Here is a 13,528-nt window from a genome sequence, read left to right as displayed (position 1 = left end):
ATTGGTTAATAAATGACATGCCATAAATTGATGTAAGGAACAGATGTTTTGTTACAGAAAGCCACCATAGAGATAATTTAGTTCAAATAGCTTTGAATTTCAATTACTCAAACTAGAAAAATATCAGTATTTGAGTGTGACTTTACTTATATAGGCAGCTCTAAGACTTAGTTACAGAAAAGAAACCCCACCTGCATTAGTAAAGGAAATGTCAATTTTTTAAAATTTGGGATAAGGAGAACTCAAGTTCAAATCTGGCTCAGACACTTGACACTTACTTGTTGGGTGACACTGGGCAAGTCACTTGACCAGGCTGCTCTACATCCAGGGTCATTTCCAGTCATCCTGATCCATATCTGGTCACTGGACTCAGATGCTCCAGAGGAGAAAGTGAGGCCAGCGGGCCCCCCCCCCCCACTCAAAACCAATTCATGTGCTTGTCGTGGCATCATCTCCCTGATGTCATGTTCTTCTTTAAGAATGAAGGACAAACATCATTTGCCTGTACAGTTTACAATGAAGTTATTTGTTGGGAATAATACTTGTCTCTATCAATTGAATATAAGAGCAAGAATTTAGAAGGACTGAAAAATTACTTCTGCAAACTAACAGCTATTGTAAGAAGGAACTGTATGCTTAGAAGACTTTTAAAAAACTAATTAATTATAGTTATTCTGATGCAGCTTTTTAATTGAAATTGAAATTTGATTTTCTGTAACTAATTGATATGCTTTGTTTGTAGCTTGGCATTCCAAATTCTAGACTACGTTACTTTCTTATTGCAAAACTTCAATCAGAACCATTATCTTTTCAAATTCCTGGTCAGGTAACACTTGATTTTTTTTCATATTTATTTATTTTTAAAGTAGTCTATATTTAGTCAAACTAGTTATATAGATACCTCTGATTTTTCCTTTCTTTATACCAGTTAAGTTTTAAAATGGTTATACTCTTGATTATTTTCAAAGTTTGTCTTAGTTAACTCAGATGATTAAACCATGGTAACAGTGAGCATGAGATTAAATAGGGCATTGTAATTCATAATATAAATTCTGATCACTAGTAGCTTCCAGATAAGAAATGAGATGGCAAAATTGGGTCTATGAAACTTCAACTCTCTATCACCAAGGAGAATTCAACAAATGACCAATTAGGAATATAGCATATATATATATATATAGTCAGCTCTGTGAGTAAAACATAGAAAATTATTCCAACCAAAGCCTTTTTTTCATTATTTATTGAAAGTATTAAGTTGTATTAGAAGAGCGCTTCAATTTTCTTTCACAAATGAACCTTTATAAAATGATCCAGATTTTGCAGAAATAATCAAGTTGTTTGGAAGTTGTTGCAAGTCCTAAGGGAGCTCCATGCAATAAATATCCACTAGGTGTAAAAAAAGGACTTTTCTTCTTTCCATTACTGTTTTTCCTTTTGTACATGGAAGTAATCCAGTTCTTTTTAAATGAAATCCTTGGTCCAAAACTCATTTTCAATAAATTGCTACTCTGCCAAGTAAGTACTGCTAGCCTTTGCTGGACAGCTTCTGTTATTTACTGAGGGAGAGCATAATGTCCTCATAGCCTCCATTATCTGACTACATATAAAAATGGACAATATATTGTTTTTTTGAGCCATGTGATGTGTCCTTTCAAATACTGAAAAAGGTGACAAAAGTATCATTTTTAAGGCAAACCTTTAACCGATCAGAGTAACTACCCCATAACTTCATTAGACAAAGGTCATGGATTTGTCTTTTATTTTTTAAAACATTTTCATTTTTTTTACTTCATATCAGGTATTGGTTGAATTTCCCACAGTTGAAGCTGCAAATTCGCAAGGGCCCACAGTTACTGTAGATGTGAGGAAAAACAGTGAAGAGAGGAAAATAGAACCAAACCCTCCCTCTGATGACAACACCCAGTGTTCTGGGAAAGAGACATTCCTCTTCAAACTGGAAACTGCCGAAGAAAGAAAGAGAAAGCTTCAACAGGACAGTGATTTCTCTGTTCAGATGTTAAAAGGTTTTCTTGAGAATGACGATGATATGAGTCAGTACTTTTTGCCCCCAAAGGCCTTGTTACGCTATGCTCTTCTATTAGACATTGTTCAGCCCACTTGCAGGCGATCAACCTGCTTTACAAAAGGGTAAGCTCTCAGAGGACTCTATTGATGGTCAAAAATATCTTGGTTTTACCACCGTAGCTTCTTTAATTACCCTTCAAACAAGTGGCATACTTTGGAAATGTTTCTGTTAGAATTAGTTTTCTCTAATTGCTTGCTTTTTGGTCCAATAGAACATGAGTGAAAATTTCTTTTGGCAGAACATTATGTGCACAACCCACAAAAGTGCTTCTGAAGGACAATGCCGTTTGTTTGGTGACCTTCAGAGGATCTTAATTACTTCTGGCAGAATCCAGATTTTTATAGATGGTTGGGTGACTAAATTCCTTAACTCCCTTTTTTGAAGTTACAAAGAATTATATCTTTTAGATCTGTTAGATCCATTAAAAATGAAACCTTCTCAGTCATATTATTTTAAATATATTTTATATTTATATATTTAACAAATTTATATTAATATACTAACAATTTAGCAATATATTTGATATATTTAATACATTGTGGATATAGAATTGAAAGAACTTTCTATATAGTTGTATGTGGAACTGAGGGTGGGGGAAGGAGTCAAAGAGGTCTTTGAGAATGTTGCTATTAGGTGATGGAGCTAACAGACTTGGTGTGTTGCGGTCAGAGAGTCATTCCATGCCCTGACTTATATGGCAGTGACAACAGTTTGGCTGTATGCTTTAGGACCTAAATAATGGAGTGTGGCTCAAAGCAGCTCCCACAGACTTACAATAGCTGCTTGTTAAATTTCCATCGTGAGCATTTACACCTCAAAAATCTGTAAACACCACAAATTAGACCTTGATTTCTAGTTTTGTTGGTTATTTAGTGATGGTGGAGATGTTAATAATGCAGGTTAAATTTAAAACTGTGTCATATGAAAATTTTTTTCCAGAGAGCTTTACCACCACACTCTTTGTTTCTCTCTGGTAAAATGTAAACTTCTTGAGTGTTATCTTTTTCTTTTTGCAGGTCACTTAGTCCAGTGCTTTGCACATAGTAAGACCTTAATAAATGCCTTTTTTCATGCATTTATCATGAAATAAATGTTATGAAGATGAAAGCAATTTTATTTTAACAAGTCGTTTTTTTGTTTCATTAAAGACACACACACACACACACACACACACACATATATACATTGGCTGTTGTTATTTGGTCAATTAAATGTTTTGGAATATGATGAAATATGTGGGTATTTTAAAATGATAGTGAATATTTAAAACAAAATGAAATGTAGGTATTTGACACAGCTCTTAATGTTTTATAGTGTTGAGAAAGTTTGAATAGAAGGGCTCATGCATTTTTCCCTTGTGATTTAATTTTGGGGGTGGGGATCTAGGTGGTACAGCAGATCAAGCACTGGGCCTGGGGGCTGGAGAACCTGAGTTCAAATTTGGCTTCAGATACGTATAAACTGCTTCACCCTGGGCAAATCACCTAATTCCTTTCAGTTCTACATTTGTAAAATGGCAACATACTGGAGAGGAAAATGGCAAACCAAGAGTCAGAAAACAACTAAATAGCAACATTTTTTTTTTGTATTGAGATCATGTTATGCATTCATAGACAGAAATTTGGCATCCATAAGTTCTGAACTGAGTTGTTTGCATTAATACATATCTTAAGCTACTTTCATTTTTTAGATATGGAAGCTATGTAGAAGGGACTGGATCTGTCTTGCAAACTGCTGAGGATATACAGGTAATTTACACATTTTTCTCTAATTAAAATCTTTAATCATAAAGTTTTCAAAATCATCTTCCTTTTAGAAGTAGTTGTCTGCCTGATATTTGGTATTAATTTTACATGTCCCTCTATAATCTTGAGAAACCACACGACATAGCTGTGAAAGGACTTGATTGTAGTAAGGAAGATTCCAAGCCTCTTGCATCTAAGACATACTGGCTGTATGACCTCAGCAGCAGCCCCCAATCCCCATTGCTCCCCTCCCCTCCAACATACATGCACTACTTCCTAATCAATTACTTATGAGTTCCTAATGTTTATCATAATATTTCCAATGTTGTTTCTGGATGAGGAAAATACTATCTTACATATTCAAAATATTATTTACTATAGAACTTTTAAAATTTAGTGTTGTTTGGATTTAAGAATACTTCTTCAGCTATTTTTATGATTTCATTAATTTCATTTTTCCCCCCTCAAAACTGTCTCCATTAGTGAATATTCTGCCATGCTTCCAGTGACTTTACAGTAGTGCCTCACACATACCTTTGGATTTGTTATAAGGACTACTTTCTACCAAAGCCCAGTTTTTGACAAGATTCCATTGGGATTTCAGTCCTAAAGTTCAATGAATGTAATTGAAATCAGACCTACCTTATTCTGAATTCTACTAGTGGCCACTTAGCAAGATTTCAAGATTCTTCTTTGCCCTGTTTACTGTTATTATATTACTGTTAACATAAACCTACCCTCCTTAAAAATGTCTTTAGAGTCAACTAAGTTTCTAGAACTGATGAGTGAAGTTTATTTAATGCAATTTGTCACTTGAAGAAGTTGGTGTTCATTGGTAAAATGAGTGATAGATCGCACAAGCTGCTGCCTTGTGCCCCTTAGCTTTGGGAGGCTGATGGGGGCTGCCAGTGTTCTCATAGCATGATCCATGGCTCTTTTATCTTGTGGTTGGCAAGAGTTTACATTTGGTGGTTGAGTGAGTAGAGCAGAGCTGATAATTATAGTAGAAAAATGTCCTGGCTTCTTCAGCACTATGATTTATTTCTTTTTTAGTTTCTCGAGACTTTTGATGTGTTTGTGACTAGTGTACTAAGCCATTTTGTTCAATGCGGGACACTTTGTAGCCTTATTGATAAGAGAAGACATGTCAGTATTCTTCTATACCATCACTAGGAATTTTTTCTTAAAAGCAATTTCATATAGTTTTATGATATTTGATGTTCTTACAGATTGAAAATGTGTACACATCTCTTGAAACATTGTCAGAAGAAGAGAAGCTTATGAAGTTGTCAATGCTTAAACTACGATATTTTACTCCCAGAGAGATAGCAAATCTTCATGGATTTCCTCCAGAGTTTGGTAAGTAAAATGCAGGTAATCTTTGATTTAAATATGCCAGGTTATCCATCTCCAATACATAAATTGCTTTAGCCTACTAGAGAGGGGGGATAATAGATATTTGCATTTGTGACTTTTATAGATAAAATCTCTCTTCTCAGTCTTGCTTCTGTATTTTAGTTGGAGGAAAGAATATTGTTTTCATAAAAGGAATAGGTCTTTTTGAAAGCTGTAAGATTTAAAAATATATATACTTCAATTTTCACATTTTTAAAGCATATTTCACATATATAGTGGTTATTTTGAATTAAATTATAATCAAAATGAATGAGTTCTTCCTCATCCATGTTTTTTTGGAAAAACAGATTCATTATCAGATTGAATGATTATACTGCAATTATAGTAGTTACAGAGTATAATACTTTACTACACTCTAATTTATTTTAATTTCAGTAATAAGAGCCTGAATTGATTGATGTAGCAACTTTTCAATGACCAGAACTGACTCCTTTTTAAAAAAAATATTTATTTAAGGCAGTGGGGTTAAGTGACTTACACGCAGCTGGGCAATTATTAAGTGTCTGAGGTCACATTTGAACTCAGGTCCTTCTGACTCCATGGCTGGTTCTCTATCTAGCTGCCCCAAGAACTGACTCTTGATACATTTAAATGAATACTACCTTGTTATACTTGATGTTCTCTAATTTTATTGACCATTAATTTCCATATTTAGTCTCTTTTTGTGTGGCTGCTCTAGTAATGTATTTCCAAAGTGTATCCCCAATATTTCATTAAATTATGGAGTGATTGTTTGTCTATGGGCCCTACATGTTACAGGATAGCAGCTAAGATTGAAGTTTGGGCTTTTGTGTTCCACAATGAAAACATGACATTGAGTATATGAAGGTACTATTTAAGGAGCATTTTGTTTTAAAAAATATCACAAAATATGGATAAGATAAAGAGATCACAATATGTAGAAGTAGAGCAGGAGAAGTAGTTGTGAAATAATGACAGTCAATCAGTTTGGCATCTGTCATTATCATACTCCTATATTTTTTCTCTTTCTTCCTGTAGGCATTATATGAATTGTATGTTTAGAGATCTCCATTAGTTAAGTTTCATTAAGCCAGTTGTGTAATTTTGCTTTTAATAAAGAATATTCTTATATTTAATAAAGAATATTCTTTTTTGTCTGAAATTCAGTCTTACAAATATTTGTACTCTGATCTCTCTCTTTCTCTCTCTCTTCTCTTTCTTTTTCTCACTTTGCCTCTCTCTCTCTCTCTCTCTCTCTCTTCTCTTTCTTTTTCTCACTTTGCCTCTTTCTCTCTCTCTCTCTCTCTCTCTCTCTCTCTCTCTCTCTCTCTCTCTCTCTCTCTCTCTCTCTCTCTCTCTCTCTCTAGGATTTCCCGAGAAGATAACAGTGAAACAATGTTACCGCCTACTTGGGAATAGTCTTAATGTACATGTAGTGTCTAAACTCATCAAAATATTACTTGGATAGTTGTGACATAGTTCAGGATGATGGTGATGATGTTCCCTGTTGTTTAGAAAAGAATAATGAAATGTATATTTTTAAAATTATGTGGAACAGATTCAATCATGTAGTTAAATTTCTCTTAGAAAGAATTTGATTTTGTTATTTAATATTCATTGTAAATTTACTTTTCATTGTAAAACTGATGTTATCAATTCAATTTAGAAAACTTATTCAATACTTATAATTAGAGTTCTTGACTAGAATTTCTCTTCCTTTTAAACTTTTTTTGTTATTATTTACTCTATTTTATAAAGATCATTGTTATTTATTCTGAATGTGAAGAATATATGATAAATTTGAATATACAAATGATAAATATGTTCCAAAATATTTCCTTTGAATAAACGAATTAAGATACAGGTATCATGGTGACTTTCACACATATAGGAACATTGATATATTCTCAATAAAAATAATATTCTACATGAATAATTCATCTGATTATGTGAGAGGATCTTTTTTAAATGTATTTAACAATATAATTGATAAATTGCCTATTTTTGTATACTAAATAAAGATAAGTCATTTTAATTTTGTTTCCTAAGGTTGATTTTATTTCTCGAAAACATTATACCAAATGTTTCCTTCCCAACCTAGTTTCTTTTCAATTGCTTGTAATCTGATTTCTCTCTCTACACCTTTGCTGAAACTGTTCTTTCAAAATTTACCATTGAAGAATCTTTGTACACTGGAACAAATCCTGAATTTGGAGCCAAAAGACCATCATTCAACCCCTGATTCTGTACTTAATACCAGGATATCTTCTTCCATTCTCTTTATCTCATAACCTTTTGACATCCTCTTCCACTTTTTTTCCTTTACTCTAGTCTTTGACAAAGAGGCAGCCCTCTTTTTTTTTGGCAAGACTAATCTATCTACATGTGCACAGGCTTCCATCCCCTTAGAGTTAAATAAATGTTGTACTAGATAATCCCTAAGACCCTTATCAGTATTAAAACCCATGATTCAGTCATGAGGTCCATTGACTTTTTTTTTTGTCTTTACCCATTTTTGTTTTTTAGTTTTTGCAAGGCAAATGGGTTAAGTGGCTTGCCCAAGGCCATGCAGGTAGGTAATTATTAAATGTCTGAGACCGGATTTGAACTTAGGCACTCCTAACTCCAGGGCCCGTGCTCTATCCACTGCGCCACCTAGCTGCCTTGTCTTTACCCATTTTAACATCTTTGCAACTTTTCTCATTATTGCTCACCTCTTTCTATTACCTTGTCTCTCTTCTCTTGATTTTAAGACATTACATAATCCTGGTTCTCTTATTTTCCTAGCTGCTACTTTCTCCTTTGCTCTCTACCTCTCCTTTCCCTATCCTTTGTTCCTTAGAATGGGTATTCCCCAATGTCTTGTACTTACTCCCTCTTCTAGACATTCTCTTCTTTAGCCATCTTGTTTCCAGTGTCAATTATCACCATAATTCACATGACTCCCAGATCTATATCTAACCTTGCTCTTTTCTGAGCTCCAAACTATTTACCAGATCTGTAGCTTTCTAAAGGTACCCTCTAATTGGTAATCCCACCAGCTCCTCAAAGTCAACAAATCCAAAACTAATGTTTTTCATCCTCCAAAACCTGCTTGCTCATTTTTATTTTATGATTTCTATCTGTGGCACTACCATTTGGTCTCCAGTTTTCTCTTTTTTCTTTCTCCTTCATCTGTTTTTATCCCAGACCTGCCAATTCTGTATTTACGATGTCTTGCATCCATTCTTATCCTCTCTTCCCACTATAATTCCCCCCTCTTTTGGCTTATTGCCATTACCACCTAACTGGCCTTCTGATCTCCAAACCATTCTGTGTATTACTCCCTTTCTTATCTTCCTATACATTCAAATTATTTCCTCAAAAATCTTTGCCAGTTTCCACTTACCTAACAGAATTCAAGGGCTTTTGCTGGCCATTCAAAGCCTACCCCAGCCCGGTGCCTCCCTGCCATTTGAGCCTGACCTCACATTCCTCCCCACCTCACATTGGTACACATTACTCAAGCCTATTTTATGCTTGAGCAAATACATTACTTGTCATCCTCATACTTCCTGAGCTGTTCCTTTTTCAGTGCTACCCCCCCCATTTATTTCTAAAATATCCTGCTTCTTTAACTTCTACTTTTTGAATTCTTTGAAGCCCAACTTCAATGTCACCTTCTTCAGAAAACCTTTATTCCCTGTATTTCTTTTCCTTCACAGGGAAATAAAAAACTGTGACCACTTGTCAAGAGTGTACTCTGAATTGCTTCTCATTGAAATTCAGCCACCTAGCATTTATTAAATATCTACTTAAGCCAATCTCTGTGTTTTCTGACATCTTTCCCCTCCCCCTTCTCTTTTATTCCCAACTGATGATGAAATGGCCTTTCTTCTTGTCTAGGTCATCTCATCTTATGCCTTTGATTCCATCTCTTCTTTTTCTTCTGTGCTGAGTACACTCATAGTTGTGAGGGTAGAAAAATAAAAAAAAAATAGAAATCTGAACTCTCCAAATTTTGCCTCTAATTTATCTTCTAGCTTATTTCATGGCATGCCATTTCCTGCCTTTTTCATTCTAAAAGAATTGGAATATTAACAGTTACCAAGTCTCCTTGCTTTTTCTTGATCCTCCTTATTCCTGTGTATTGACGCATGTCTGAACTAGACATGCTCTGGATTTCTACCTTTGAAATACTTATCTTCAAAGCCAAGCTCAGGTCCCATTGCTTCCTAATGGGATGTCTTGTCATCCAAATCAGAAAGATTGATTTACCAAGTAATCATACATTTCTCATGGTCATTTTTTTAAGGTTTTTGCAAGGCAATGGGGTTAAGTGGCTTGCCCAAGGCCACACAGCTAGGTAATTATTAAGTGTCTGAGACCGGATTTGAACCCAGGTACTCCTGACTCCAGGGCTGGTGCTTTATCCACTGTGCCACCTAGCTGCCCCATCTCATGGTCATTTCTTATACTGATCTACACTATTTCTTAATGCTTAATATACAATATAGTTTGTCTCCATGAGTTATAATTCCTCTCTGTGGGCTAGATGACCTTTGGTTTCATTGGTATTAGAAAACTCCCTCTACCCACACTAATTAATATCCTTTCTGCAATTTGTAATCTATGAGAATTGTAGGGTCTCAATTCAGTATGTCAGAAGCAGAACTTGACCTGGGTCTTCTGGCCCTGTGGTTAGCTTTCTGTTCACTCCACTGTGGGGTGAGTGATCCATACTGGGTTTCTGAGACCAAAGGTGACACATATTATGGTGGTGGGTAGGATCACTAGGATATAGGTCACCATCTTATTTCCCTACATGTAACCTCCCTGAGACCTGGGTTCAGGGTTCAAGACAGATGTCTTCATTGCTCCTTCACATATTTACTCCAAGCCAACTGATTCTTTTCTTTCCCAACTTTTTTCCTTCTATCTGACTGTAGAACTAGCTCTCATTTCACACTTCATCTACCATAGCTTTTTGGTAACTTGAACATGAAAGCATTCAATAAATGTTTTTATTTGATTTCATTAAAAACCCATTTAATATAATCCCCTTCCCTTCCAAAATACATATTATTTGCAATATAGGTCAAGTTGAAATAACATTTCTAAGTTTATCATAATATAAAATTTTCTTTGAAATTTTTCCAATCTGGAATATACTAGAATTCCCAGAGCTATGCCTAATCCTTCTTTAAAAAGTTTTGACTTACTGTTAAACTCTTCATATCTATTCAAAATTTCTTCTGACTTATCATTTGTTTTTGCCATTTAAATGCTTTCCCCAGGGTACGTTTTTTCCCTTCCCTATCTAGGCCCCAGTGTGTTCATTAGGAAAATGGCATGGTGTTCATCAGACACTTAAAATCTAGAAAAATATATTCGTAACCAGACTCACTTGGCTAACATTTTTAAACAGGAATATTGGCTTCAGCAGACTGCAACATAGCCAGTATGTCATTCACACCAAAATGATTTTGAATTGTCATTTGGCCCAGCCATCTAAGTTCAAAAAAGAGCTTTCAACTAAAATTGTTACACACAAATAAACATGAAAATTTATGTGAAGTAATCACTAGTAGAGGTTGCAATTTGGAAACTAATTTCTAAAATGAATGCCAAGTTAACATGATAATTGCTCATTTTATGACCACCTACTTTCAGTGCTATCAGATTAAGACTAGCATCAAGGAGAGGTTGATTGGAAATTGCTAAACTTGGCATCTTTTTTTCTAGAAGGTACACCAGATCAAAGTCCTTGCTCCTGGACCTTGAAAAGGAGTCATTTATCACTATGCTGATCTTAACTTTATCTCTTTTTTTCTGATATTCTTTCCTATGGTGCTCCTGTGCTCTGTAGGGTGGCCACAGAAAACCACATTTACTCAATTTGGGGACATGTCAGTATTTGTTTTTATTAGTCTCTCTTGAGTTGTCTTGGGCTTTCACCCTTCAGGATAATTGTTCATACAGAAACAGATGATGTCCTACTCTTCTTTCTGTAGTCTGTGAACTATTGAGAAAATTGGAAACTAAATGACAATAAAAAGTCTCAGGGAATGAATATTATCAAAGTTATTTCTGAATCTTGTTACAAAATCTCAAGGGACTGGTTTCCATAATCTATTGGTAAACACTCAAAAAAAACCTGCAAAGGAATAAAGCTCTTAATGGTAAAATAATGACTGAAGTGGACTGAAAAGTCCTATCTAATCCCTCCTTCTCCTCTTCAGAATAAGACATTAACTCTGTTTAACAATATATCATAATAAAAGTGTTTTGCAGAACACAACATACATTATCTTATTTGGTCTTCACAACAACCCTGAAACATAGCTATTAACAATCATTATCTGCACTTGCCAAATGAGGAAACTAAGTCAAATGGTGGTTAAGGAACATAACTAGTGTCTGAGTTGGATTTGAACTGATGTCTTTCTCTAAGTCCAACACTCTGTCCAAGGTGCTACTTGGCCATCTTTGAAATCTGTCTTCAACCCAACCAGATAATCAATAGTGAGGATCTGGGATACAAAGACAAACTAGTCTCTGCCCCTGAGGATCTTACATTCTATCTGGGGAGAAAAATGTGAACTTATCTAAGTATATACAAGATATGTACAAAATAAATATAAAGCAATGGAGAAGGTAGGAAGGACTGCTTTGATAAGAAGTTTCTTGTAAAAGGAAGCCAAAAAACCCAAACCACCAAAAGCCCCAGTGATTCATAGAAGGCTGACCATGAATACCAAAGAGCTCATCATAAAGCTTCCTTCCGTTTTCACCCAACTGAAAGTAAGTCATGTCCACCCAGAATGGAGAGGCCTCATTTTTCTATACTCTTTCCCTGACTCAGTGGGGAGTTCTCTCATTGCCTCAGGCATCCAATATCCTCCTGTTCTTCCCACTCATTTCCTTTGCTATCAAATCAGGAAGGATTTGTAATCACTCTTAAACTCTATTACATTTTGACACACATTAAAGTGTTCCTTTAAGCAGGTTTTTTTTCCCTAAGCGATAAAATGCTAACCCTGAAGTTAGGAAGACCTGAGTTCAAATCCAGCCTTGGACACTTCCTAGCTGTGTGACCCTAGGCAAGTTACTCAATCCATCTGTCTCAGTTTTCTCATCTGTAAATTGGGGATAATAAAATCTACCTACCTTACAGGGAGTTGTGAGGACCTAATGAGATTAAAAAACTCCCAACAACATGGTACACAGCACATAGGACTAAAATTATCTATTATTATTATTATTTCATATTTATTTTTATTAGTTTTTCTTGGCTCTGCTCCTGACTCTCCAGACTTTTCCACCCCTGTCCCAGGAGCCTTTTCAACCTCCTTTTCAAGGAACCTTCTCACCTTGGAAGATGACTCCACTCTCTTCTATGACTGGTGAGTTCCTTTCTAGTACCACCATTTGCAGAAGTGCTGAGCAGATTGAGCTCTCTTTTCTCTCCCCTCTCTCCTGCACTTCACTTTGTCCCTAGGAGAGATGGGGAGGAGGGGTAAACCCACCCCCCACCTTCAACTCCCTTGCTGTAGTTGTCCTCCATGGAATGTAAGCTCCTCAAGGACAAGTATTTCCTTTCTTTTTTTGGCCTGGTGCCTACCTAACAAGTGCCTAATAAATGTTTTGTCTGTCTACAGGAATCAAAAGCATCAACAATCAGGTGGGAAGATATGTGGGGGGACAAGGGACATATTGAGCTTCCTCTACATCTGTCAGATGAATAGTGAAAATGAATCCAATGTCTTACTTTTGGGGTGATTGGGGAGTAGTGAGCATAGCAATGCCAGACAGAAGGGTCAGTACTTTGTTTAAGGTCACTTGTCTTCCCTGAGGAGGATCCAACTGCTGTTAGCAGTGTGAAGGTGGTTAGAGCCCTACTCTCAGAAATGATCAGAAATAGAAGAGCTTCCAGGACCTGATTATCCTAGCCCACCAAATTTACCTCCTTGCTCATGCTACAGGCCACCCTTCAAACCTGGACATAGGTTTGACTGCTCACCTCACCTAGCATTTTTCTAAAACTCTCAGCTACATAATTTAGATTTTTAGGGCTCTTTGAAGTTAACCATAGTTTGTGTATAATGTTTATTATTATTATTACTAAAGCTTCCTTATCTAAACTCCTGGAAAGCATCCCCATATCTATAATATATTCATTCTCATTTCATAGTCCTCAACTTTATCACTTCATGCTTAGATAATAGCTAGCATTTACACAGAGCTTTAAGGTTGGCAAAGCCCTTCATATACGTTATCTGCTCCAGTGCTCACAACCTTAGGAGGAATCTGCTTAGATTAAAATAAATACATCCCAGGC

General features: G+C 35.6%; 1 protein-coding gene across 4 annotated transcripts in view; it reads left to right on the top strand.

Annotated features, from left to right (window-relative positions):
* Nucleotides 1-13,262, top strand: part of TRDMT1 (tRNA aspartic acid methyltransferase 1) — a 62,329-nt gene extending 49,067 nt beyond the window's left edge. For 3 of the 4 annotated variants that reach the window (XM_074192931.1, XM_074192930.1, XM_074192933.1), the window contains 5 exons: nt 743-826; nt 1,799-2,148; nt 3,777-3,834; nt 5,061-5,190; nt 12,473-13,262. In XM_074192931.1, the coding sequence (XP_074049032.1) occupies nt 743-826; nt 1,799-2,148; nt 3,777-3,834; nt 5,061-5,190; nt 12,473-12,597 (747 nt within the window). In that variant the 3' untranslated portion in view covers nt 12,598-13,262. Of the gene's footprint in view, nt 1-742; nt 827-1,798; nt 2,149-3,776; nt 3,835-5,060; nt 5,191-6,575; nt 7,497-12,472 lie in introns of those variants that run through there. The other variant, XM_074192932.1, reaches the window with a different exon arrangement.
* Nucleotides 13,263-13,528: the final 266 nt, after the last annotated feature.

This window comes from Macrotis lagotis, chromosome 7 (genome assembly GCF_037893015.1).
Source record: "Macrotis lagotis isolate mMagLag1 chromosome 7, bilby.v1.9.chrom.fasta, whole genome shotgun sequence".
NCBI lineage: Eukaryota > Metazoa > Chordata > Mammalia > Peramelemorphia > Peramelidae > Macrotis > Macrotis lagotis.
Note: the sequence above shows the minus strand (reverse complement) of the source record. Positions and strands in the feature narration are given on the sequence as shown.